Source organism: Lipomyces oligophaga, assembly GCF_038497815.1.
Source record: "Lipomyces oligophaga strain CBS 7107 unplaced genomic scaffold V1516scaffold_8, whole genome shotgun sequence".
NCBI classification, from domain to species: Eukaryota; Fungi; Ascomycota; class Lipomycetes; order Lipomycetales; family Lipomycetaceae; genus Lipomyces; species [Lipomyces] oligophaga.
In genome coordinates, this window is record NW_027117792.1 from 207,139 (window position 1) to 232,693 (window position 25,555).

Sequence of the window (25,555 nt, forward strand, 5' to 3'; positions counted from 1 at the left end):
CGCGGCTGAGCTCAGCCTTACCATTCCACATGCTCATCGTTGGGACGTACCCGACTGTTTACTTTCTACCTTTTAAGGAAATATTAATCCAAAAGGAAAGATCTCTTGTCATTTCAGAAACACTATTCCCATATATGTACATTCTTCCCCGGATATACGGCACTAACTAAGCGAAATATACTGTTCCTTTCATAAGGTCCACCCGAATCGCAAAATATATTTTTTCAAAAAACGTAGTCTTCTACGCGAAGATCGTCGTTAGCCTTTCGGCTTAGCAAGTAAGTGACGACCGTGCCGTCGATGTAAATCATAAATAAAATAAATCTACGAGAAAAATCTTTTTGCTCGGCCGCAACTGGCAAAACGCCAATCCCAAGCAAAGTATTGTTTTCGTGACTATGATCGACTTGAGATATGATGTACTCCTGTTTAAGGCCTAGCTGGCCGGTCTGATCCACTTTGCATGCCTTGAAGATGGACAGCATGCCTTCCTGGCTAGCAATTATCACACATGCTAGTTCTCGGATGACAGTCGTCAGATTCAGTCTGTCAAACGACGCCGTGAAGTTCTCTATTGGGCTCCTGGCATCAAACACGGATGGACAAAGGTTTGCCAGATAATCCTTAGAATCCTCCGCATGGAATCCAACCAGTCGCGCCTGATAGAGTGACGTGTGAAGTATTAGAAAATCGTCCATAATATATTTTTCATGTCGCTTTTCTGGCTGCATTACCGGATTCCGCACGTATGATGATGGCAGAGCTTCGCCGCGTAGATAGACCTGATCACTGGAATACTCGTCGGCGGGTCGCTTTGCTGGATCAATGTTAAGTTCAAACTCAAACACAGGTTGGCGCACTACCTCTGAAATCGGCGCCTCATATGTGCCGTCCACCCCAGTTAGATGGTGTTTGTTATTTGGCTTCTGGCGCGTCATGTACGGGCTTCTAGATTTCACCGGAAATGAAATGACAAGCTTTGGATCTGCATTAGGCAAATGAATCGTTAATTTTGAAGGAACTTCCGAGGTTGCAGAGTCAGGTCGATATGGGCGTGCTCCAGTGATGATATCAGAATCGTTGACTGAAAGAAAGTCATGCGCCCAAAGAGGTTGTGTGGACCATCCCTTTTTTTTGGAGAAACCAGAACCTGCGATGCATTCGAGCGTGTTTAAATCCCAGACTTTCACATCTCCGACGATTGAAGTACTCATAATGCAAACCTGGGTCGTCACATTATCTGCCACCCCGTCGGGTAACGCGGTCCTGCTAGACCCGCTACTGCCGGGGCTTTGTCGTAGCGGCATCTCCAAAAACTGAATACAAGGGATGTTGTTATCATGAGCGTAGCAAATTTTCCTTACGTACTGTAAAGGATCTGGAGCATGTCTGACTTGTGGAGTCGAAGAGCGATGAGCAGGTTCCTCAGTGGGTGAAACCGATCTCGACCCAATCAACGGCAGAGCTTCGTGATGGATAGGGCAGTCAGATCGACGGATGCGCTTAGAAACAGAAGCTTCGCCCTCTATAGATTCTTTGGAATCTCTATCAGCTGAAATTCTGCAAGTACATAATTCAGCATTCGAGGGCTTTTGGTATTCGCGATTCGCTATTCTCTCAACAGAATATCCTAGTTTAAATATCGTAATCGATCGTGAGTTATCGGAAACTGCTACTAATCGTTCACGGTCATAGAGGTCTACACCCCAAGCAGATTTGTCGACCTGTAGAATCTCCACAGGCTGCACTTCGCGAGCAATATCAGCGCCAAAACTTCCTTCTTTGTCTGCATGCGGAATGATGTCGGCGATAGCATAGATATGCGCTTGTCCGGCATCTGTCAAAAGAGCTAAATGCTCTTCTCCACCCAAAAATCCAATACGTAAGCAGTTGATGGAAAACATGTTGAGCGGATTGTTGGCACCCAGCATTTGAGAGTTGGTTGGCGGTGAAGTTTTAGGTGGTGTGATTTGTGTTACGTATTTCAAAATAGGCTGAGTTTGAGAAGTGATCTGGAACACTTTTGCTTTCTTGTTTAGAGTAGGTTAGTAGTGAAGCACGGATTCAGGTGATTATAGCATACTTGGCCGTCGGCAACAAAGAGAAACCCTCGTCGAGAGATACCCATCAAATTATTCCGCCAGGTCTCGGGAGAATGAAGTAGCACTTTTTGTCGACCGAGAGCGACAAGATCGAGGAACTGAGGTGTCTGGATAAGCTCGAGTGGCGGTCTCTGGCCACGGCTAGCAAGTCGAGCTGCCTGAGCTGGTGATATGGTATCGCTGTTGATGGTTGCTGCGCTTCCTGTGCTGTAGACGAACCTTCCAGAGAGATTTTTTGAATGCAATGCCTCGTTAATATGATCTTCCTCATATTCTTCTTCTTCGTCATCGTCGTCGTCTTCATCTTCATCGTCATCTTCATCATCGTCATCGTCATCTTCATCATCGTCATCCTCTTCATCCTCGTTCACACCACTGTAGTCGTCTTGATCACCTAAATAATAAGCTGGATTGAAGTGAGTTGATGGAGAGTGAAAAGACGTGGTCTGAGCCGTAGTGACTTCTGCGACAACCATTTGAACAATTGGTTCTGAAGAAATGCTCGCGGTCGTAGAATCAGCCGGCTGAGGTACTACAGAAAGGTGTATGGCCTCCGAGCCGGCTGTCTCCGCCACTGAATGACCCGATGAAGCAATTGGGCTGACGGAGGCTCCTACGGGAGATATCGAGGACGACGAGGAGGCCATTGAACTCTACCGTCTTAAGTAGAAAGGGGAGTAATGGAAAGAGCGTATAGAGGACCTGGTGATTCCGGGAGAGGATGGAGGAGTGTTTAGAACCTGGTGATTGGAATCCGAGAATCCTGTAAGTCAGTATGAAGACCTGGTTGATTAGAGGTTCAAATAAAGCAAAGATCCAGAAAGGTTTGAAGCGAGGAAAATGGAAACAAAGTGATTTGTAGCCGGCAGGACAAACAGGAGGAGTAAGTCGGAATACCGAGGTCGACGGCCGGTCGTGGGAGGCACGGGGGAAGGTGGTGCGTACACCCTGCAGTAAGGACTCCGCGAACAAACGTAAGTGTATCAGGACTTCGGTCAGTCCGTACGCGCAGAAATAAAATTTGACAAGGATCACCGGATATGTAAGAGATGTAACAATTGTTAGGAATAGTGTGGAAGGGCCAGCAGCACTCCGTCCAACGACAGAAGTCCACGACAGGTCGCGGCGTGCGCTTATCAGAGAGAAAAGGAACTTTAAGCCTAATTGAGATTTCGAGTAAACTGACTTTTTTGTTCGGCTTTGGGTTCTGAGGTCACCTTCAATGTGCTTCCGCAACAGAACCAACTGGCTGCAGACAAGAAAAATCACGATCGTTTTGTCACTTGAGAATTTTATCTACTTGCACCACCTATTGGCTGCTTCTACTGTCTTGCGGATGTGATCGCCGCCATGGTAAGTGCAGCTAACATGGGTTGTTTGCGACTCCCATAGTTAGCTATAACGCAGTCAGAGATTGTGGGCAGTGTTATACAATTGAAATCCTACTAGTGCCTGCACTACGTATCTTTTTCTTTTTTTCTTCCCGCTTCATGTATTTGCTTTTGTATCTTTCCTCAAATCCTTCAATGCCCTGCATATTTTGTTTCTCGCCCTCCTTCTCTCTTGCTCACAGTCTCATCGGCCCTATCTCTTCGCCTGGGATATTAATACCCTAATCCCATGAGATCCCAGACCATCTATGAATATTGTGGTTTCAGCTAGTGATTACGAGAGAACGTGGTTCGGCTGAGAATTCATCGCAGTACAGAAGTCGACTTAGCTGTCAATATTCTGCCAGCAAGGGCATGTATAGCGGTCTGTTCTGCCAGTTTATCCAGCATTTGTCCGAGTTGTTGTGCTCATCGTCACCGAAACAGCTGCGACGCTCTTCTCCGTCCGATCAAATGTTTGCCGCACGCACAGTCCATGGCTCGGTTTCCGTATAAAGGTCCAGCAAAAGGACGACTACCTTGAAAGCATGACAGTAGTTGAACGATTCAACACATAGGCGTCGCAGATCCATAGTCACCGAAATGATTTCTCGTCACCCGATAACATGCCACGTTCTTGACACGACGAGTGGAAAGCCAGCACAAAACGTTCAAGTATTGCTCCAGATTGCCACCTCGTTCCCGGCCTCATCCACAGAGAGTTACGATCAGGACTACGTCTATTCGACCGTCGCGACTGCATCTACAAATTCGGATGGCCGAGTATCCCATTGGTCACTTGTTGATGATGAGCTCTCTACTGCTCCTATCAATATTTCCGACGATCGGTTCATCGCTGCAATGCAACACAAACTGACTTCTACTCAAGTTCCTTGGATTGTCCGTGTTCGGTTTAAAAACATTGCAGAATACTTTGCCAACGACACATTCTTTCCCTACGCTGATATTGTCTTCACAGTTCCCGTAGGCTCGCTGGCAAATGGCGAGCATTTTCATATTCCCTTATTGCTTTCAAAGTATTCCTATACGACTTATCGGGGAAGCTAGAAATGAATTTACAAGAAATATATATATTAAATCAATCATTATCTCATCTCATTAGATCCAACTACATAATCACGGAAGAGTTAGGTGGAATCCCTGGTAGTACAATGCGCTTAACTTGATTATTATACGCGCTGGGAATGATTTCAACAATCTCATTCCGCTCAAACTCCAGCGCCGGAATTTCAAACGGTAGACAAGCCATCAAATACCCGTACAATACCCGAAGCACACTGACATGAGCGATAATCAAAATGTCCGAAGAGATTCGCTCCATCTCTAAAATCACTGGCTCCATGCGAACCGCAAGATCATGGTACGATTCCGCTCGGGGAAATCGATGGCGATATGGATCTTTCACATGCTCGGCCACCTCATCCGGATATAATCTCTCAATCTCTTCAGTGCCAAGTCCATCCGTCAGTCCTGGGTGCATTTGCGACAACTGTGGTCGCTGGCGACATCGTACACCTCGCTTCTCAAACTCACTCGCAGTCTCGATCGTCCGTCGTCGGGTCGATGTCCAAACAATAAGCTCGCGGGGTTCTGCATTCGGCTCTAGCTCTCCATCACCAATCCTCGCCTCATGCTCCTTCTTACGATACTCAATTAATGTGTCTGCGAGTACCTTAGAATATGTAGTACCCTCCTCGTTCAAATGAGGGTCCGATTTGTATTTTGGTCTGCGTTCTGTCGATCTGCCCGCTCGTGCAAAATATACGCTGCCTTTCTTGATGTGTAGGTTCATCAAATAAAATACAATCCGGTTAGGCAGATACCCAACACGAGTATTGTTCAGTAAAATCCGTTCCCCGGCATTATACAGCTTGATATAACTAAACTCGTGTTCGTGCATGTCCATGCTCTCGTACAACGGCACCTTTAGCGAGATCCGCGTAAGATAGTCTTCGACAGCCTCGTTCTCGTTCCATCCAGCATAATCTGGTGATGATATCTTTACACTCCGAACGTTGGCCTCGATGATTTCTGGTCTATCGCAGATCGATTCAATAAACAAGACTTGGATTCCGTGCTGATTCAGCTCCTTCACAAGCACTCGCCGACCCGCTGCAGTAGGATTCACGGCGTCGTAGACAGCCACCTGGCCATTCTCTGAATCAAAAAACCGGTACAGATCAACTTTGCATGCAGCCATCACTCGCTGACGGAGCATAACCGTAGATGCCGATGCATCAATCATGAAGTAGTCGTCGGGTACTTCCATATTGGGTGGAATGAACTGTCGTCTATAGTCTCCCAAGTGGAACGCATGCGTTTTCACACCTAACCAGCGCAGATACCTGGTTAAAGAAACGGCTAGATGTCTAAATCGGATTAGAAATCTGAAACTCACCGTCCTCACCTCAAAAAATTTCAAGTCATACTCACGTTTTGCCTCTGGCAGGTAAGCCCGCGATGACAATGCAGATTTTACCAGCATGAAATAGTTGTCCAGACGCTGTCGTATACAGCTGAGCAGGGGACATATGCGTGGGCGACAATGGCTCGTGAATCGCGTCCTTGTTAACCGACGGGTTAAAACTCGAATTAGATGATCTTTTGCTAGAAGCTGGTCTTGGTCGCCAATACCCTCCTCCTCTCGCGAGTGGTGGCTGATCGGACATGAGACTGCGCATGTAAGACGAAGGTCCAGAAAATACAGATGTGATAGGAGATGTTGCCAGTTCGGAATGATAGGTTGACAATCCCGTTCCCTGAGTCGGCGAAAGATCGTGTTCGCCCTGCAGTTGCTGATCTTGCAGATCCTGGCCAAAAAAAACCTCACGAGATTCATCGTTATGGTGCGCATGAATTGAGCTTGAAGAACTGCGGGACGGAATCGGCGTCGGAGAAGATCCTGTCACGTAGAATGTCAGATGGTCGTCTTCGTCGTCACTATGATCGTCGTCAGATTCCACGGAAAGAGCAGGCGACCGTGGCGGCGACGGTGAAGGTGAGGGTGAAAGCGATAGCATTATAGATTAAAAAATTATTTCACTAGAAATTAACGTAATTGATCTACTGCAAACCAGATATCGCCCCTAATAGAACAAATTCAGCTCCAGTTCAACGAAAAGCAATTCAAAAGAAAATCCAGCTGGAAATCGCATTCACTCGCCTATCTTCTGCGGCGTCTCCGCAATCCGAAATCTCCCACCGAATCTTCTCCACATCCGTCTATCCATCCAATAACGGGTTCCGGAAAAACTGAATTTTTGGGATTCAAACAGCCACAAATCAGTCGTTCAGCACAAGCATACCGATAATGGATCCAATATCCTCGTCGCTTGAAGTGAACGACCACGCGCTCTCATATTTCGCTGTCCAGGAAATCCGAGTTGTTTTTGACCAGTTCTACGACGATCTGGCACGATCATTTGACCCTGATCTATTTTCAAGCCTCCAGGAAAAATACGTTCGCAAATTTCTTTTGCGTCAAGATATTTCTACATCGAATCCTAAGAATAACAAACGAAGAAGAATCGACAGGCATGATCACGAATTCGATAACGACTATGAAGCGTTACCGCGTTTTTCATCTGAGGACGAGGGCGACGATAGAAACATCAAGATGATCGAAAATCTACCGAATCCGGAGCCACCTGTCGTGCTGTTACTTAATCACTACACTCGCCCATCAAGGATCCGGAATTTGGCTATCCATGAACGAAATCGCCGTGCTTCGGCGCATCCGCATGCTTTGCAGCCTTTAAGCAGGACAATAATAGATATCGACAAATTGTGGGCAGCGCATTGGCGAATACGAGGACTACAGCGGAAACAGCGTGCTCTAACGCTGATAGGAGTTCCTTCCGTTGCTGAAAAGTGTACTACGCCAATATATCTCAAACGGACATTGGAAAAAGGCAAGAGATGGCATCATTTATAAAATTCTATCGTTTCGGCTTACGGCTGGCTGTAAAATCAAAATGACAATAGTGTATATAAATATCGATGTAAATCCAATAATAAAGGGAAATCCTAGATTACTGGAGAGTACGGAAGAAATCCATGCAAGCCGTGAAAACAACAAGCAAGATACCGCCTCCAGGGCCAAGACGAAGAACCTTAGGCATGAATCCCTTGTAGAGAGCGCCAAACCCTTCTTCGCGGTAGACAGTGAACACCGAAGGGAAAGCCCAGTTGTACTTTGGCGTGACACCTTCAACCTTGATGGTATTTTGAATTCGACTCTTCACTACGTCGAACGGAGTGTTTACGATAGTACCGGCGGTACCTCCAATAGAGCCAGCAATCAGATCGTTAATGGTCTGCTGAGTAGACGACTCAGACTTTGGAATCAGCTGGCGAGTCTTGAAAATAACTCCAAAGTAGCCTGCGTTCCAAAAAATATGGCGCCATAAGGTGGCCTCAAGACCATTGTACATAGATAAGATGCCTTCATTGCGAATGATCTTTAGAGCACAATCAAGAGGCCCCTTGTATAGATGTGCAGATGCTCTGTCTTGGACGCGGATCTTGACTAGCTCGAAGGGAACAACGACAAAAGCCTCGGTCGCACCAGCGGTCGCACCGGTGAGAATAGAAAGCTGCTGATTCATCTTCTCGATTCCAAAGAGATTACGATAAAACTTTCCCCATTCATCATTGGCTGCAAACTTGGTCGCGCGCTTAGGAGCCTCCATGAGAATAGGTGCGCTGATACCACGATAGAGGGTGCCCACGCCCTCGTTTTTGATGATCTTAGAGAAACAGTCAAGCATGCCTGTATAGGCTTCCGAGCCCGCAGAGCCACCACCGACCTGAAGCTGGACACGAGTCTTGACTACATCGAGCGGGTACATGACAAGAATCTAGATGTAAAGCAGCAACAAGGTCAGAACAAAACGAACAAAGCCATTAGAAGAAACAGAAGAAGCAGACAAACCTCAGACACTCCGGCAATTGCGCCGGAGGCAAACTGGTAGATGAAGGGAAGAGCTATAGTCAGTCAGTAATAGGACGCATAGCCGTGATGAGGAGAATAATAAGTAGTGGAGACCGGACTCAAGACCGGACGCAAGACCAAACAAAGAACAAGGAGAAGAACGCACGCTTTTTATCTGAAGACATTGTGTATAGGAATGATGAAAAGACAAGAAAGCAAACACAACCAGAAGTTTTAGATGAACAAAAAGCGCACTTGGTCTACGCAAAGTGCGATAGCAATGGATGGATGGATGGATATAGATGCGGGGAAACTAGCAAAGTGCGATCGGCTATGAACACTGTTGAGCAAGTCGAGGGAGGCGAACGAGCGAAATCAGAGATTAAGAAAGCGCAAAAAGTCGAAAGTAGACAATTCCCAAAGGAAGCAAGAGTCAATTGAGCTGTCTAGGAGAAGGAAAAGATCTCGAATCGCGGAATGGCGGGGGAAAGCAGAAGGAACACGGCAAAACTCGACTGCGACGGCGTTTGGCTGCGAACCGGCTGGAAATCAACGCGAGACGGTTGGCTAGCGGTGACATGAGCCTGAGGTGTTTGTGTATGAGAATATTGTACAGTACGTGTATTAGTTATTATGTAATACTATGACATAACAGTCCACAAATATCTTAAAAATCGACATCAAATTTACACCGTTTCGGCTGCTCTGGTCCAGCTTTAATGGAATCCAAGCATTCATGTTCCTCAAAAGTGATCATACATCCTTGTGCATCAAATCTGTAATTATCCAAATCTTCAAATCCTCTTACCCAACACACTTCCAAAATTGTCCGCTCGTTCTCCACAGCTTTCTTAGTTTATCTCCTACATTTCACCCTTCTCATCTTGTTAATTTCCAACTGCTAGCCAGACACCGTCTTCTTGCCGTCCGAACTGTTCCCGGTCGGCTGCCGGCACAGTCTGTCGGCTAGTCTTCTCGCTGCTTAACCACGGCTTTGTCGGCTAGTAGCCACGACCTCCACTGTGTACGCCGCTGCCCGCTGCAACGACACCCGACTCTTGAACGCCTGTTCTTCCACGGCCAGATTTAGATGGTGGTTTTTGCTGCCGTGAATATTGCGGATTTGTGGGACTTGGATTTGAGGTATAAGGCGTATATTGTGTATGTTGTGATTGCGTATTGGAGTGCGTAGCCTGATTCGGTCCGTTCGTACTGGAACTACCAGCCGTCATAGTCCCTTTCTGCACCGAGGAAGGCTCCCTAGTCGACCCCGCTCCTAATCTTGTAGTCGGCATATCATTTCTATTCCCATATTCAGTTCGAACAGTCCGATAGTTGCCCAACTGCGAGGCATTCTGCTGTCCCTTATGTACTAAGTACGTGTGGACCAGTGCTGCGTTCCGCGTAGAACAGGCATTCAGATAACTAAACACGGCACCGAGAACTGGCACAAGAGTCAGTAGGAAATCAAACGTCACGTTGGCAACCATCTTCGCATGTAGCTTGGCCGGAATCCCGATGTCGTCTGCCATCGTATTCAATCGCAGATGCATAGTATACATGATCCAGGGTCCAATTACGGGTATGATCGATATCAGCGGTGCTTGTCCAATTCCCCAGTCAGCCCAGTAGCATCCACAGAGGCATCGGTCATGCTGCCAGGCAGTTTTCACGATATGTTTCCATGCTCGCGCGTCTTGTTCGGTCGTTCCTGGAGGTGCTCGTCGTTTTCGGGTCGATCCGTCTGGCATCTCCTCGAAATATGGGTCTAAAGGTCAACTTTTGAATACTGCTCCCCCTCGCCAGCCGTTCACTGATCTGGCTTACCTTTCGTTTGCAACTTATCCCCCGCATAGTCCGTCCACATATCCATGACGACATCGTATCCTGGTAAGCTCTCTATCTGGCTTTGTAGATTATCCATCTGTTCCGTTCAATTGGAGCTATCGTGCTTGGCGTAAGAATATAGTCGCTGATTCCGAAGTTTGAGGTAATAATTGCTTTCTGCGCTGTCGCCGCGCGTGTGTCGATGCCGTTGCTGTTGGGTTATTGTTTCGACTTATAGCTTTGATCAAATTGTGATTCTAATGTTACAATATTTCACCGGGCTGTTCTGGTCTTGTCATTTAGATTTCTGTTTTTGTTTTGCTTGACCGGATGATCCGGGTTCCTCGACCGCCGCAGAATAAAATTGTAACTTCACCCGGTAGGTCCATTTGAATCATTGAGTTTGGATATAATGGGACTTTTTGAGAATATTAAAAGTGACCGGTAATTTACTCTCCACTAATCACTTAGTAGGTAGTTCAAATCTACAAAAATAGCGGTGTTATAAGGTTTTTCATGGCAGGCTGAATCAGATCGCGCTGTAAAATTCTAGAAAAATTACTAGCGATTTGTATTAATTACGTTTATACAAAGGTTTCCGATAATTTTGCGGTAGATTTCAAAAGAATTTTTATGAATCTACCAAACGTCACTGCACATTTGACTCGTCAAACGTATTCGATATATTTCCTCTGTGTGAGATCATTGGTCCCAATAGCTGGGACTTTCAATACTAATTATAATTCCTTACTGGGTTCTTAAAAATCCAAAGGAACAATGTTGACGTAAGTTTGGCCTCGTCGTTTTAACCGGTGCAGTAGAGATAATCCTAATTCGGATATTTAGTAGCACATCTGAAGTAATTAGAATTCCTGAATCCCTCCATTTCATCGAACTCACCGATTTCTAGTAGTCAGACATATACAAACAGGGTTAGGTCATACTGCAGCCTGTCAAGACGATCGCTTTGATAATCAAGAACAGTTCCTGTTCCTCCTAGTCGCCATTGGACATAAAACAATTAGACAAAAATTTATAACTTGCATAACCGTACAAAATGTCTGAGCCGATAAATGCGAACCCGAAGATTTTATCTCTTGAAGATCTACCGACAAGGAATGTTCAGTATCCTAGTTTGGCTGGTAAAGGATTATCCCTAAGCGCGCCACCGACAGCTTTGGATTCTGTTCTACCGAGTTACGAGTACGATACGATGCTACTTCCGCTTGATCAGGTCCCGGAGCTATCTGAAGATGATGGGAGTAGTGCTGCGGACGAGGAGGATGACCAGTTTGCTGACGCTGATGTTGATGAGGAACCCATTGACGAACAGGAGATATATGGTACGTTTGGAGCCTATTGGATCCCAGGATTGATTTAAATCTCGAGACAGAATTCGCAGTTCTAACGATGTAGATTTGATTGCCACGATTTCGGATCCTGAACATCCCGTCACACTAGGACAACTTGCAGTTGTCAATAAACCCGACATTTTCATCAGCTCTCCCAGAGGACCTAACCGGATAACACAAGTCACAATCGACATTACCCCGACTATTACACATTGCAGTCTAGCCACTTTGATCGGTTTAGGAATTCGGGTGCGTCTAGAAAGATGTCTGCCTTCCCGCTACAGAGTAGTGATCAACGTTAAGAAAGGCACACATCAGAGTGAGTCACAGGTCAATCGCCAGTTGAACGATAAAGAGCGTGTCGCTGCTGCGTGCGAAAATCAACAGCTTGTCTCTGTGCTATCGGGTATGCTTGCGACTTGCCAATAGACTTGTGGGTTGCATTTAAAAAAAAGGAGTTTTGCATGTGCTGGTTATTGTATATAAGCTGCATGACTGTGGTTGATGATTATTGGACATCATCCAATAATCCGTGAAATTTGGTCTACTGCTCGTAGTCCGTGGATCTTGCTTGCTTTTCGGAAGATGCTTTCTTCGTGGGAAATTAAGCATGGCTCAAGCCGATCAATATAGTCAAACTGTCAAAATTGGATTACAAACTGTACGATATTTAATTTACAATTCCAATCATATAAGTTAGTCTAAGGAATCTGATTCTCATTGCTTGATAAGAGTTTAGTTCGAAGCAATATCCTTTCCGATTTTATATGCTTAGGAGACTCCACTTCCTATAAACCGCAACTGATTTTCTTATGATGAGATACGCCTGTAATTCTATTCCACAAACTCGTCTTCTAAAACTACCACTTTCGTCAACCCTACTCCGATGTAACCCTACACTCAGGGCTTCAAGGACACAGTCACAACTCAAAGAATAGAGACGATAGTCCGCCATGCACTATTTCCTACGTAGTTATGCTCTACGAATCCCTTTTGGGCTTGAGTTTCGACACTAACGCGGAAAAAGTGTGTTACTGAGAAGTAGTGTTTTGCGAGCTTAATCAATCAATTGTCTGAGTTTTTGTTTCGTTATTTTTGAATATTGATTCAATCGGTTTTCTTTTCAGAGATTCATAATGGGTAAGTTTATTGTCACATTCATAAGTGTTTTATGTTCATCAACGAGTTTCTAATCCTTTTATCTAGTTAATATCCCCAAGACTCGACGAACTTACTGCAAAGGCAAGGAGTGCCACAAGCACACGCAGCACAAGGTCACCCAGTACAAGGTTAGTACATTGCTAGATATTCGGGGCCAGACTAGTTGGATAGATATTGACTCAAATTTGCAGGCTGGAAAGGCTTCGCTCTACGCTCAGGGAAAGCGTCGTTACGATCGTAAGCAGAGAGGTTATGGTGGACAGACCAGACAGATTTTCCATAAGAAGGTATGTCTATTGATTGCGCTCTCTACTCTACGGTGATCTGTAATTTGGTAGCAGCTAACACTTTCTAGGCAAAAACTACCAAGAAGGTCGTCCTTCGTCTCGAATGCACTGTCTGCAAGACCAAGGCTCAGCTCCCGTTGAAGCGATGCAAGCACTTTGAACTCGGTGGTGACAAGAAGCAGAAGGGCCAGGCTCTCCAGTTTTAAGTTTGGCTTTCTTGTTTGGTTGCTCTGTTTTTATAGTGGTATAATATGAACAAAATCATCAAATGACTTTCACTAATTCAATAATGATGTTGATATTCCTGCAATATGCAAATCAATCCAAGTATAAATCATGACTTAGTCAAACAGCATATCGGGATCTAGGACGGTGCTCCACTGTACTTTGTATAATAACATGTTTACATATCTGGGTCTAATTTTTCTTTTTGATTATTCCTGGAGCTGGAAACTTGTACTTAGAGCTCAAAGGTTATTGTAGCTTTTACTATATAGATTTCCGCTAAATTCCAGACAAATACAAACAGATATGAATAACACTACTGGAATAAGCTTAAGAATCAGAAATCATTTAAAACACAATTAATAAAACAGCTCTCTAATCAACGACTGGATACGATGGTACTGGCATCGGTCGGATCGGAGAAGGTAACATTCGATGACCCTCAATTTCTGAATCTTGTAGGCGGTGGGGAGGACGATGAGGAAGCGGTTGAATTTGCGACGACCTTTCATTTGGTGTGGAGGAAACTGAGACTGTGGAAACAGAAATATCAGAAGTAGAATCAATTTGACTCCCTGAATTGGACTCGGATCCAATTGCGAATAGCGGGACATTCACCATCTGCGTAAATGATTGACCAAGCGGAGAGGCTTGACTCCTCATACGAGTAAGAGCTAGTTCCGAGGTCTCGCTGTCTAGTTCTCTGTCAAATTCTCCTTCAAGTTCATCATCATCGTCTACCTCAATCGAAGGACTTCGTTCACGGTCACCGAGACCACCCGAAAACGAGCGTCTTGAACCTCCTGACCGACTGCGTTCGCTTGATGTGATCATCGGCGTCATCCAAGGATCAATCTGCATTTGCCTTGTAGGACGATGATGATGATGGTGGTGATGATAGTAAAAATTTTGACTGTGGTTATACCTATTTTCTAAAGTAGCGGCAACCGCCGCCGACGAAGAAGCAGTGGTGGACGATGTCGCAAACGGGCCTTGCAATCTCGGCAGTTCCAATGACTCACGACTTGAAAGCTCCTCACTAAAATCCTCCTGATCATTCATTTCGTCATCATTGGTATGGAAATTCCACCGAGTCCCAGGTCGTCGAAACGGTGATCGGCTTCGAGACCGGCCAAGCTCATCATCAGACAATTGTACAGAGGAAGCTCGGGTTGATCCATGGTCACTTCGACGATATCTACGAGCAAGCATTTCTCTAAACTCGGTTTCCGCAGACCGTCGAAGACTCGAACGTAGCGGGGCAGGCGGATGTGGTCTTCTCGGACGGTGCCGTAGGAAACTGTTCATTACTCGCGGACAGGGATGGAGATCCACTCGGTTCCAGCTAGAAGCAGACGGCCAAGGAATGAATCTTGGCGGCGTAGAACGTGACTGATCATCTTCATCTCTATCAGTTGGTGCTCGCGACATCCTAGATCGCTCAGAATTTGGACTATTGCTATATCTCGACGAAAACTGAAAACTAGGTAATATCGGCGCCGGAGTAGTACTTGAAGATGTCTCTTGATTAGTGACATTTCGAGTACGTTCGAGATCAGTATTATCAGACTCTGCACCTCTCGGATGGTCAGGAAGGTCTTCATACTCGGAATCAGACGAATAACCAAATGGCCGCTGGCTCCGTATCTGCGAAAACAGTGCTCCAAGATTAGTCTGGAACTGGGACGCCGAAAGCTGGGTGCTGCTGTCTTGAGGGTTGTCTTGTTCTGACTCTGCAGAGGTAAATAAATGTGCAAACTGCCTCGCGTCTTCTTGTCGCTCTCGGTTGGATTCAATTACAGGTCGTTCTTCTGGCGGAACTTGATCCATGGACTGCTCTGAATTCGATACACTGGAAGCAAAGAATTGTGCAAATTGACTGATATGTAGTGGATGCCTTCTGCCAGAAAGTCTTTCCTGAGTCTCGCTTGGCGTTGAATCTTCTGCCAGAACTTGATCGGAAGGTTGCTCTGAATCCGAATTCCGCGATCGAAGAGCTAGAACTTGTCGGTGTCCATTTGAACTCTCCGCTGGCGTAAGAGCTTGGTTTGCGGTCTGACCTGGTTCCGAGTCTCGAATCAACAAGGACGATACCTCCAGGGACGGACGAGCATTTGTTCTATGTGTATTCGAAGTACTTGATGAGGAAGATCTCCCAGGATTCGTTGCCAATGCTCTCGTACTTCTCATCATGGCATTGAGATCTTCCTCTTGAAGATCCCTTGTCGATTCACTGGATCGAGAATACAGAGCCCGACCGAGGGGAATCAAGTCCCGCAGACGATATGGTCTTCTTCCAATTGCCAAATTGTTTGATCGCCGGATATGATCGCGAGCTTCGTAGTCCGGCTGGCTTCCAGGAAATATCTCCCCGGCATTATTAATGTTAGTGCTAGGACTGTTAGCATTGTTATGGGCCCAGCATTCAACAACTTCAGGCTTGAACGCATCGAATGTCGATTGCGGCGAACATGACGACGAAATTGGACTTGAGCTTCGCGAACGCCAAATTGGTCGGCCCATGGTTGCTATTTACTGATCTTGGTCTTGCTCAGACGTTCTATATCTCAGTTCTCTCGTAGAGGCAATTACCGCACTAGGCTCAAAATAATGTCCAGGCGTCCAATCAACCAAACGAATCGTCAAATACACTGCCGAAATGTATCCGGCCACGCGGATAATTTTCTTGCGCTGCGGCCGGGGTCGGTCTCAAATATATCTGCGTAAACACTGAAACAACCACGACTCCACAACAAAACGAGCCCCGTAGCGATTCTGTAAAATCTGGCTGCACGCACGATACTGCTGACACGACTTCTGGTTATCGTGCAACACTCGAGCGAAATCTGCTCGAAATGTCTAAAAATAAATGAACAGAGATATAACTGTCTCCACTCAGAACCAAACTATTCGCAGTCTTTGATGGTGGAATACATAAACCGTGTCCGGCAAAGGCTAAAAACCCAACATCGCCTAGTTTTGGTCTCTCTTGGGACTTCTCACTGATCAAACCTGGCGATCTCATCACGTGATAGACTATCATGTGATGCTACACACTGGCTGAAGACTCGACGGTAGGTTTCTTAGTGTATGTGATTCTGGAGAGCAACACTCAAGCTAAGGGCGAGTCAAGAAGGCGTATAATCAGGTCTAATTTCCTGAGTTCTATAAATGCGGAAGTTATTTAGAGTATGTGGATATTAAATTATAGGTGAATGACATTTTGTGCTTTTTGATTATCTGCCTGTGAAAGTCGACTCGGATGTAAAGACTACGTTTCCGGTTCAGAGTAAGAGAACCTGTAGATACACGAAGAGCACCTGTACATCAACTGCTGCGCAATTTTCAATTATCTCCGCTTTCCGATCCAGGCTCCTCCTACATTACACTCTGAACAGTCTAAAATTCCAAAATCGTTTTGACTGCGGCAGTAGAATGTAGCAGTCTTTATCAATATCAAATGCAACTTGCCTCTTCCCGTAATCCATTCTGTCGCAACTTCGTCCTCAGATTCGCCATCCTCATGGTCTCCTCGCTCTACTCGAGACGACGAACAAAGTATCACATGACCATTGTCCTATTAAACCATTCAAAACCAAATCAATCGATACCCGCTACTTTACATTACTACGTTTAATCTTTATCTTTTTCATTTCTCTCGATTTGACTAATGACGAAAACAAATACGGATTTTTACATGAAGACTAATTAACAGTCATACTACCAACCAGTTCATCTCAAAGCACCAGCAAAAAGTAAACGAAAATGTCTATTACAACAAAACATAAACTCAAAACAGGTACAATGACTAAGCAAAACTACATTCATTAAATACTATCTAACGAGTGCAAAACGCTTAACCAGAGCCACCAGAGTACTTCTTGCCGAAGAGAATGAGCTGGAGCTGATCGTAGATGGAAATAACACCAGCACCGGCGACACCACGGAGAATGTTAGCACCAGCACCCTTGAAGAGAGAGCCAACACCGTTGGTCTTGACAATCTGAGTGAAAGCATCGAAAGAAGACTTGTACTTAACAGCCTGGCCGGAAGTCATCATCATACGACGACGGACAGTATCGAGAGGATAGGCGGCAATACCAGCAGCAGTGGTGACAGTCCAGCCGAGCAAGAAAGAGGCAAGGAAGTTACCCTCAAGGGAACCGACAAGGAGAACAGGCTTGATAGAGTCGTAAAGACCGAAGTAAAGACCACGGTAAACAATGATACCAACAACGGAAGGTCCGAAACCACGGTAAAGACCAGCAAGACCATCAGAAGCAAGAGTTTTCTTGTAGACATCAATGAGACCGTTGAACTGACGCTCACCACCTCCCTTAGTAGACTTGGCGTCGTTGGCGAGACGAGTACGGGCGTAGTCAAGGGAGTAGACGAAGAGGAGCGAAGTGGCACCAGCAGCACCACCGGAAGCCAAGTTACCAGCGAACCACTTCCAGTATCCATCCTTCTCCTTCTTGAAACCGAACATAGCTTTGAAACGGTCACGGAAGGCGAAGTTAAGAGCCTGAGTAGGGAAGTAACGAATAACGTTAGCAGTGTTACCTCTCCACAAGGCAACAACACCCTCATCAGCAGCAGTACGCTTCAAGCAGTCGATCATACCAGAGTAAGGCTTGTCAAGACGACCCTGCTTGATCATCTCATCCTGGTTCTGGATAAGAAGCTTAACACGCTCGATAGGAGCGGCAGCAGTCTTGGAGACGGCAGCGGAAACACCGCCCACTGAAATAATGTTAGCAATTAATTTTCTTAACAAAACTACCAGAATCCAGCTTCAAAACCATACTCAAAAAGTCAATAAGGAACTAAAATTTTGCAGTTAGTAAACCAATCGAACTGTCGAAACAAAAACCAGCAACTAAGGGGCAAGGGTTGCAATGTCGATGTACAGGTATTATGCGGCAAACTCAATCGCACTCGCATATAAGCTAGAGAACCGATCGCAACACGCACAGAAACAATAAATCGATTCGGATAAGAAATTGTCGTCACTTCCACTTAATTTAAACTAGAGTGATACATAAAAGTCACCGCAAACAACATAACCAAATTGCGAAATCAATTGAGCAAAGCCAAAATATCACTTAAGGGTTATTTGCAGGGGCTATCGGGTACACTCCGTTCCGGTAGACAGTCTCAAAAACATGATTAACTCAATTGCAGGAATACAGGCAAAACACAGCTGTTACAAACATGTGCCAGAAAACAGTATTCCCGAGCTTTCATGACAGCAATTGAGTCTCTAAACCGCAAGTGCGCTCGTGACAATTGACATTCAAAAACCGTCGCTATACAAGCCTTTACAACCATTGCGCAACCGAAGTACCTTAGACTGGAACAAAAACACTTACATGTCCGTCACTCATTTTGGATGAGATTAATCGAGAGAAGAATAGGACGACTGGAAAGAGCGATCCTTGGTCTGAGGAAAGAAAGGAGGAAAAGAGAAAAAGAGCGAAGAAAAGAGTTCTAAAAAGAGGAGGACGGGTGAACAAAAAGGCAGCGGAGCGCGGTTGCGACGGGCAACCATTGGAAGGCGGCTCAGTGCTGGAATCTGCGCAGCATCTTGAGTAGAGCTCAGAACGTAATCGACTGAACCGCTGATTGGCTGGCCGGCCGCTCGCGGACCGAGTTTTCCCGCAGGCGTCGCCACCTCCAACTCATCTGGCCAATAAGGCTCGATAAACGTGACCTCCGACCTCTCGGACTGGCGCAGCAAAGCTCCACAAACTGGGATTATCCATCTCCAAGTAAGGGCTTTGTCGACTTAAGGTAAATCCAGCTGGCTACTCTGTAGTGATTATGTAATCAGAATGTGTGCTGCCATTTACACCATTCCAGTTGAATTTATAGGCTTAAACCAGCAAAGAATTTATACTTATCAGACAAAGTGTTCTGCTCTTGCTATTCTAGGTCAGTAGAACAAAAAATTTTCTTCAATAGGCCTACTCGGCTTCTGGTGGGGTTCTGGTCGGGAGATCCACCCAAAATACGATAGGGCTTGAAGCATCCAGGGCTCCCAGATAATCTTAGGCTTCACCAGCAAACACTTATCCGACGGCTCTCCGCTTTGTTGAAGTCAAAAGGAACAATAGTATATATAAAAAATTGCAGGTCTACAACATATGCACATAATAGACTATATTAATTTATTCTAATCTAATCTAATGCCTTGAAAACTATTACATGCATTTATACAAATATTAACGCCATAGTTAAATCGTTTCTATCGTACACTCGATCAGCAGATCAATCCTAATTTTGTTCGTCTTGCATCTTCTCGGTCTGCTGTTTGAAGCCCACAGGATTGTAAGAACCTCCAACAGAGCTCATTCCATTCCCCCAATCCCATGTGAATGCTGTTGGAAAAGTCCACATATCCTTAGGAATATATTGTGGGTCAAACATCAGTGGATTATTGCTTTCGGGGTTTGGTGGAGTATGCGAAAGACATGATTCTATCCCATCGTTCCAAAGCCTTTCTTCTGCTTCTGCTTGAAGCTGCCCTACCAAATCTGTCTCTCGTAAAGTGCTATCCTCCTGACCATCCGTACTAGAGCCTTGATATCGGTCAAAGACTCCAATTATATCTGTACTTCCCAGTGGCCCAGGAAAAATATAAGGCACACTTTTCGGGTCATTAGTGTTTGCGATCCCAGTCGATGTATTATGTCCTAGAACCGAAGCTGTTGGACCAGTTTTGGCCAGGCTGTCTGCTGCTCCATCTTCACTCGCATAATTTTGGATCTCAGTCGGAGACGTCTTTGGCTCTTGTGGATATCGAGAATTACTACGAGTAACTCGTTCGGTGCCCTTCAAAGATGCTGAAGGCCCTTTCGACTTTGTACCATCTGAGCTAGCGGGCTGTGCCTCATCAAGGCCTGACGGAGTAGCTACTTTTGCTCTATCAAAGTCTAATCTGTCAGTATGTGAAGCTACGCTTCCTGACGGTGTATCGGTTTGCCCAGCTTCCATCGAGCGAGCACGATCAATAACCATCCTTGCAACTTTTAAAAGTTCCTCAAAAAATACGCTCCCTGAATTGCACACTGACATGTTGTTCGCTGTTTCGAACACCAATGATACGTAACGCACAATGTTCTCCATGAGCGCAATATCGGCAGAAGCAGAGGACTGTGTGGGATTCTGAAGACAATTTCCAAACAATGTAACCAGAGCTGTCAAGACAAAATAAGTTGCCATCCAGCCAGATGACAACTCAACACCGTCAAAATAACGCAGCAAATATACAGTCGCCCGCGCAGATTGGACGCAGACAGCAGCAGATGCAAACACTCGAGGGTTACGAGGCGTAGCCTTTGACTTAGATGATGTCCTGAGAGGTCGCCGCCACGCTGGATGATGAATAGACATCCTATGAATTGCAGATAAAGCATTATAATACGTCATATGGACATACACATATGGAATGATCATCCGTCGATCTGATCCTGCGATTTCATGATCAGGACGGTACTGTAAAGGAATTCTATCTCTCCATTCAAGAAGCTCCTTGTCAAGTTCACCAATGATTTCTAGGAGCTCAAAATCAGACAGCTTCCAGGCGTTCGCAGAATATAAACGGTCATAGATCTTTGATTGGATTCTTGAAAATTCATACATGATTTTAAAAACTTCACTAACACTAATGAAATCTTTGGACGGCCCGGGAAGTGTAACATCCACATCATTAATGACAGGCGGTCTACCTGACTTTAAAGTCTTGTCTTTATCCACAATATAACAAATCCAAAAGATCTTGTGACGCTTAATCCTTTCACTTTCGCTTAGGCCCATACTGCCATTCCGGAGGTGCAATCCCATACTCATAGCCATTCGCGACGCGTTCATATGTACAATGAATGATTCTTCATGATATTCCGATCCTTCAAGATAAATACCAATTAATATAAGTGTCTGTACCACATAGACACTGCTTCTTCCGCATAAGATATCGCGAAAGTAATCTGCAGCATTTAGGAAAAAATCCCAACTAGCGTCAACAATTTGACGGACGACAGGTTTATCTGCTGCGGCATTTGAGGGTCGATGAGCAGCTGGAAATTGGTCCCTCAATATTTGCTCGACCACATCTGAATGAAAATTTATGACAAGTTGCTCCTCTTCTAGAAATGACTGATCGATCAAGTCGCACCGAAGACCAATCGCAATAATTATATTTATAGAAATATAATCAATAACTGTACAAGACGTCGGATCATCGTAGACACGACCGCATATTTCGTTCAATTCTTCAAAACTGAAAACCGGGATAAAGGGCTCATAAAGGCCAAGATATAGCTGTATACATTTTTCAGTCAATGACCTGGTGGGTAGCTGGCGATGAGCCTGTGCTTCCCTTACAATTCCGTCAGTAATGGGTCTGCCATCTGATCGAGAAATTCGTCGACAATAGTTGAATTCTGGAATGCACTTAAGAGGAACGGTCGCTTCACCACCATTTAATCCTGCAACAACCTTTTGGACAGCTAGTGTGACTTCACTCGTACCTGATTTCTCCTCAATCCACCGAAGTCCTTGAGGAGAAAATAGACTAAACGTACTAGAGCTTCCGACAAACTTTGAGCTTCCTTGTTCAGAGCCATCTATTATAAACGCAGAAGCCTCCTTTGAAGCGCAGGCGGAGTCTTGGTCAGAAGGTGCGCGAGTATGCGCAGATATATCTTCGTCGTTAATAATCTGAAAGAGTGGTAACATTGATTGTGAGGTGCTCGAGTCCAAAGTTGGAGTTCTCCTAGAGGACGATATTGAGTCAGCAGGACCAGTCTTTACAGTATCGAGTGGACGTTGCCGTTCAAGAGGAGAGCGAGACGAGGAGGAGCTAGCATTCAATTCCATGTGATGAGAAACAGCGGATGCAGATGAAGGGGAGTGTTCAGGTTTTTCATTATCGGACTGAGATACCAATGATCGAATACACTCTTCCATCTTTTGAAGACGTGATTCAAGGTTTTCAATATATTTGACACTAGTGGGCCTTAGTATACACATGGAACTTGCTAAAAAATTGATAGAAAATCATTGAGACAGAAACATACTTTTTTGGAGGATTTCTTTTCTTTTCAGTGTAGGTAAAAATGCACTCAGTTTTGTAGTTCAAGCAATTCGCGCATGCAGGGAGTTTGCCGTCACACTTGATCTTTTCAGGTCAGTGAATCATTAGCCAGAAAGAAATCATTATATCCGTTCTTGAGGAACGGCAAATATTAACCTTCTTTTTCCTGCACCAATCGCAGGCTCGAGCTATTCGCCTTCGCTTGGAACTTGGGTTCTCTGCATGTTCTTGATTGTCACTATCCGGCGTTGGCGACCTAGAGGCCAAATTTTCCGGATAAGCCCAACGAGAGGCTCTTGTCTCATCCATGGCAGGAAATCAAGAAGACAGCTAAATCAATGCAGCCTTCCTTGGATCCGAGATGCAAGAGCCAGTCGGTTCAACACACACGCAGGCCCAGGTGCTAAAATCTGCGGTACTAACTGACGGTGGTGGGAGCTGTTCCTCAGTAGTGATCTACCCGCCCGGCACAAGAGTAGAGGCAGAACGAAATCACCTAAAGCGACAAACCGGATAGAAGAGCTCAACACTCTTTGGACACAATAGTAGCACTCTACAAAGAACACAAAGATGGCAGGTGGCCAAGTAGATAAAGACTTTCACGGGCCTACAAAGAAGCAAATGATACTTGCCCGGGAGAAGCAATTCCCAATGCTGACATGGACGAACTGGGAGTCTGCCACAGGAACTCAAATTCTGAGTTCGCCAGCACGACTGGCGGTTACCAGACGGCGGAATCGCATTGTGGAGCTGCACTCGCTACAGCGAATTTTCGAGAGCGGCAACGTAGGCTATCAGCATTCTCATTGTCAAATCTTTAGGTATAGCGAAGCTGAATGTCCTTATGATCAAAATTTTAGAATCCCGAGGCACACGACAAACTGAACTACGGCAGAATCCAGCAGACAGCCGCACAGACATCAAGACATAGCAGAGTGCTGGACCCTGTGCTGACAAGTAGCATTTTCTGTGTCCTGCCGTGTAATTACCGTCTGTGAACGATATTTTTGATGACTCCACGTGAGCCCAAGACGCATGATTCCACAATTATCCATTCATACAGTCATACATTAAGTGAGGAAGGTTTGGAGAATCGAATTGCCTAGTTGAAGCGATACTAGCAGGTTTTGAAAGACAAGTAGTCAGGAACTGTGGAAACCATTGTTCTCGGAATTGTAGACAGCGAAGTTGCTGCCGCAGATGTATGAGCATTACCGTGTGGGAGACGAGGATTTGTCCGGCGAACGAGATTGGTATGTCGATGTAGGTTCTTTAGGGCCAATTTAAAACCCACGGTGTGCTGCCATTGAAGGGTCGCTCTGCTCCAAGCCGCAAGTGGTGGTGAACCTTTTCATGTAGTTTTCTTAGTTTCAGTTGCGTCGGACCGCTTAGACAGACGACCGGGCAAAGTGACTGTCAGTAAGGTGAAACTGACTGCGGTCAAAGATATTATGAGTGTCCGGTGCATTGCTTATGATTTGGTTTGGGCGGAGACGGACTGACCTGGCGGTAGCAACCCGGAAAAACTCTAAGAGTCAAAGTGATTCAGTTAGCTGATTTAGTTGGCTAATTCTCACCAGAGGGTTGTAGCGATTAATGGCCAGATCCAAAAAGCGTTCTACATAGTTATTGAGCTAACAAGGTATTCAGTCTAGATGGCCAAAACCTGTAAAAATTGCAGGTCCGGCAAGTTTGGAACATGATGCTAATGGAGCGCATCTCGCGACTGGAGATTTGGCGTCACACTCGACACGAGTGACGAACAACGATCGCAACAGTAGGGCGGGAACAGAGCATCTGCAGACGCATCCCAGACCCGAAAGAGTTAACTGCGCGCAGGAATGGCCATTCTATTGTCATGGAGAAGACTATGGCCCAGAGATCCTGCTGCAACTACAATTTCAATTTCGAGCGCCACACAGCTGGCGGCTTGATATCATACTCCCAGTATCTCGACATCTATCTTGCAGTGTTCGTCACCACGACAGTACAACATCGAGTACAGGCTGATACCTGTTGGGCGCTGGTCAACGGACTACCATGTTCTATACACGGATACATATCACGATATCACAAAGTTTATATTCAGTGTCCACGCGTTCTCTATGTCTCTCATTTGGTGAATCAGTGAGGAAGCAGTTCATGATTTCGACGAAGTCGATGGCCGATAGTGGCTTAACAATTGTGCAGAAATTAATTCTCGAGTGAGCGATCGGGCGAACCAGCTAATAGCTGATTCCATGCAGAAATTTTTTAGTACAGCGGAGACTTAATATTTCCTAACTTTATCTACTATTTCAACATCACGTCGACTAACTGCTCTGACATATCCCCTCTGAAACCCAACTATGTAGAAACAAGAGCTGAAAGCGCAAGTAAGGACTTATTCCTATCAAACCCCGTTTGAATGAACAGGTCAGACGACGCACGATTTACATCGACTAGGAATGGTCATTCTTTAAACAATTGGGAACTTTGCTCTAGCAGCATTCATGAATATATACCAAAATATTGTAACTTCGTGAGGAGGCTGTTCAGTAATTCAAGTTCCTAAATCGATTCCGATTTGTGATATAATCAGCCCTCGTCAAATTAACTAAGTCATACCTATTCTAGGCTTGATTAGTAATCCTGGACTCGTTGAGATTTCCTAATTTCTCATGAACATTTGTAAATGTAATATCTTACGGATGGGTTTATGCTTGCCACACGACGTAGACGATTGCTGGTAGATTCAGACATGGTAAACTGATTCGCTTGTATTTACTCATGATAGTCATATATTTCTAATTATCCTGATTTAGATTGGGAATAATTTGAAATATATATTGATTGGATATATGTCTCTATGCGAGTTGGCGCAAACATAGATTTTTTTGTTTGGGTTTCATGCCTGGTAAGTCCCAACATGAGATACCATTCACGGTTTTTGGGATGTCATCGTATTCACCAAATCAGATGACAGAGATCTGACGTCCGCCGACGAAATGCAGGAACGAATACAGATGCCGGAATAATCTAACTCCAAAGTTTGGTAACTTCTTTGATCAGTGGCTTCCGTATCTGCTTGAACGAGTCGCCAAAAGCACAAATCACAGAATGACAATCGATAAGCTGTTCTGCACGTGGACTATACGTAAAACGGAGCTTGTGTGGACTCCAGTTTCACGTACTCGTCTC

At 45.2% G+C, this 25,555-nt stretch overlaps 11 protein-coding genes across 11 annotated transcripts; 4 read left to right on the plus strand and 7 right to left on the minus strand.

Annotated features, from left to right (window-relative positions):
* Positions 1 to 224: 224 nt before the first annotated feature.
* On the minus strand, positions 225 to 2,749 carry V1516DRAFT_666357 (CRT10-domain-containing protein; the record flags this gene model as incomplete). The annotated part of the gene is made up of 2 exons (XM_066920740.1): positions 225 to 2,030; positions 2,084 to 2,749. The coding sequence occupies 2 exons, from the start codon at positions 2,747 to 2,749 to the stop codon at positions 225 to 227; spliced, it is 2,472 nt and encodes an 823-aa protein (XP_066775318.1).
* A 1,326-nt stretch (positions 2,750 to 4,075) lies between these two features.
* V1516DRAFT_629111 (uncharacterized protein) lies at positions 4,076 to 4,540 on the plus strand (the record flags this gene model as incomplete). Its single annotated transcript, XM_066919875.1, has 1 exon — positions 4,076 to 4,540. One exon carries the CDS (start codon positions 4,076 to 4,078, stop codon positions 4,538 to 4,540), a length of 465 nt encoding a protein of 154 aa, XP_066775319.1.
* A 30-nt stretch (positions 4,541 to 4,570) lies between these two features.
* On the minus strand, positions 4,571 to 6,629 carry V1516DRAFT_551359 (6-phosphofructo-2-kinase-domain-containing protein). Its single transcript, XM_066919198.1, has 2 exons — positions 5,927 to 6,629; positions 4,571 to 5,862 (listed from the first exon to the last, which is right to left on the minus strand). Exons 1-2 carry the CDS (start codon positions 6,511 to 6,513, stop codon positions 4,602 to 4,604), a joined length of 1,848 nt encoding a protein of 615 aa, XP_066775320.1. The 5' UTR covers positions 6,514 to 6,629; the 3' UTR covers positions 4,571 to 4,601.
* On the plus strand, positions 6,600 to 7,528 carry V1516DRAFT_680888 (uncharacterized protein). The gene has a single exon (XM_066923169.1). It carries the CDS (start codon positions 6,804 to 6,806, stop codon positions 7,425 to 7,427), a length of 624 nt encoding a protein of 207 aa, XP_066775321.1. The 5' UTR covers positions 6,600 to 6,803; the 3' UTR covers positions 7,428 to 7,528.
* On the minus strand, positions 7,458 to 9,035 carry V1516DRAFT_680889 (mitochondrial carrier domain-containing protein). The gene is made up of 3 exons (XM_066923170.1): positions 8,593 to 9,035; positions 8,427 to 8,479; positions 7,458 to 8,352 (listed from the first exon to the last, which is right to left on the minus strand). The coding sequence occupies exons 1-3, from the start codon at positions 8,609 to 8,611 to the stop codon at positions 7,525 to 7,527; spliced, it is 900 nt and encodes a 299-aa protein (XP_066775322.1). The 5' UTR covers positions 8,612 to 9,035; the 3' UTR covers positions 7,458 to 7,524.
* On the minus strand, positions 8,966 to 10,831 carry V1516DRAFT_552464 (uncharacterized protein). Its single transcript, XM_066919203.1, has 2 exons — positions 10,254 to 10,831; positions 8,966 to 10,194 (listed from the first exon to the last, which is right to left on the minus strand). The coding sequence occupies exons 1-2, from the start codon at positions 10,348 to 10,350 to the stop codon at positions 9,428 to 9,430; spliced, it is 864 nt and encodes a 287-aa protein (XP_066775323.1). The 5' UTR covers positions 10,351 to 10,831; the 3' UTR covers positions 8,966 to 9,427.
* A 479-nt stretch (positions 10,832 to 11,310) lies between these two features.
* Positions 11,311 to 12,034, plus strand: V1516DRAFT_687550 (uncharacterized protein; the record flags this gene model as incomplete). The annotated part of the gene is made up of 2 exons (XM_066923735.1): positions 11,311 to 11,596; positions 11,670 to 12,034. The coding sequence occupies 2 exons, from the start codon at positions 11,311 to 11,313 to the stop codon at positions 12,032 to 12,034; spliced, it is 651 nt and encodes a 216-aa protein (XP_066775324.1).
* A 707-nt stretch (positions 12,035 to 12,741) lies between these two features.
* V1516DRAFT_687551 (60S ribosomal protein eL42) lies at positions 12,742 to 13,259 on the plus strand (the record flags this gene model as incomplete). The annotated part of the gene is made up of 4 exons (XM_066923736.1): positions 12,742 to 12,745; positions 12,812 to 12,894; positions 12,958 to 13,053; positions 13,122 to 13,259. 4 exons carry the CDS (start codon positions 12,742 to 12,744, stop codon positions 13,257 to 13,259), a joined length of 321 nt encoding a protein of 106 aa, XP_066775325.1.
* A 209-nt stretch (positions 13,260 to 13,468) lies between these two features.
* On the minus strand, positions 13,469 to 16,219 carry V1516DRAFT_680905 (uncharacterized protein; the record flags this gene model as incomplete). The annotated part of the gene is made up of 1 exon (XM_066923171.1): positions 13,469 to 16,219. A coding segment is annotated over exon 1 (2,144 nt), but the record flags the coding sequence as incomplete, so codon positions are not given.
* Positions 16,220 to 16,917: 698 nt separating this feature from the next.
* V1516DRAFT_680907 (ADP,ATP carrier protein) lies at positions 16,918 to 17,996 on the minus strand. The gene has a single exon (XM_066923172.1). It carries the CDS (start codon positions 17,936 to 17,938, stop codon positions 17,135 to 17,137), a length of 804 nt encoding a protein of 267 aa, XP_066775327.1. The 5' UTR covers positions 17,939 to 17,996; the 3' UTR covers positions 16,918 to 17,134.
* Positions 17,997 to 19,426: 1,430 nt separating this feature from the next.
* Positions 19,427 to 23,001, minus strand: V1516DRAFT_680915 (fungal-specific transcription factor domain-containing protein). The gene is made up of 3 exons (XM_066923173.1): positions 22,532 to 23,001; positions 22,359 to 22,459; positions 19,427 to 22,288 (listed from the first exon to the last, which is right to left on the minus strand). The coding sequence occupies exons 1-3, from the start codon at positions 22,682 to 22,684 to the stop codon at positions 19,555 to 19,557; spliced, it is 2,988 nt and encodes a 995-aa protein (XP_066775328.1). The 5' UTR covers positions 22,685 to 23,001; the 3' UTR covers positions 19,427 to 19,554.
* Between the last annotated feature and the right edge of the window lie 2,554 nt (positions 23,002 to 25,555).

Bases quoted from the DNA above. Each gene is read 5' to 3' on its own strand.
- V1516DRAFT_551359 (XM_066919198.1), bottom strand. From the start codon at position 6,513: ATGCTATCGCTTTCACCCTCACCTTCACCGTCGCCGCCACGGTCGCCT. The intron at 5,863-5,926 runs GTGAGTATGACT...AATCCGATTTAG, and splicing joins TTACCTGCCAGAGGCAAAAC to ACATCTAGCCGTTTCTTTAA.
- V1516DRAFT_680888 (XM_066923169.1), top strand. From the start codon at position 6,804: ATGGATCCAATATCCTCGTCGCTTGAAGTGAACGACCACGCGCTCTCA.
- V1516DRAFT_680889 (XM_066923170.1), bottom strand. The intron at 8,353-8,426 runs GTTTGTCTGCTT...CTTTACATCTAG, and splicing joins CAATTGCCGGAGTGTCTGAG to ATTCTTGTCATGTACCCGCT.
- V1516DRAFT_552464 (XM_066919203.1), bottom strand. From the start codon at position 10,350: ATGGATAATCTACAAAGCCAGATAGAGAGCTTACCAGGATACGATGTC. The intron at 10,195-10,253 runs GTAAGCCAGATC...GTTGACCTTTAG, and splicing joins GGATAAGTTGCAAACGAAAG to ACCCATATTTCGAGGAGATG.
- V1516DRAFT_680907 (XM_066923172.1), bottom strand. From the start codon at position 17,938: ATGATCAAGCAGGGTCGTCTTGACAAGCCTTACTCTGGTATGATCGAC.
- V1516DRAFT_680915 (XM_066923173.1), bottom strand. From the start codon at position 22,684: ATGGATGAGACAAGAGCCTCTCGTTGGGCTTATCCGGAAAATTTGGCC. The intron at 22,460-22,531 runs GTTAATATTTGC...TGACCTGAAAAG, and splicing joins ATTGGTGCAGGAAAAAGAAG to ATCAAGTGTGACGGCAAACT. The intron at 22,289-22,358 runs GTATGTTTCTGT...AAGGCCCACTAG, and splicing joins AAAAGAAATCCTCCAAAAAA to TGTCAAATATATTGAAAACC.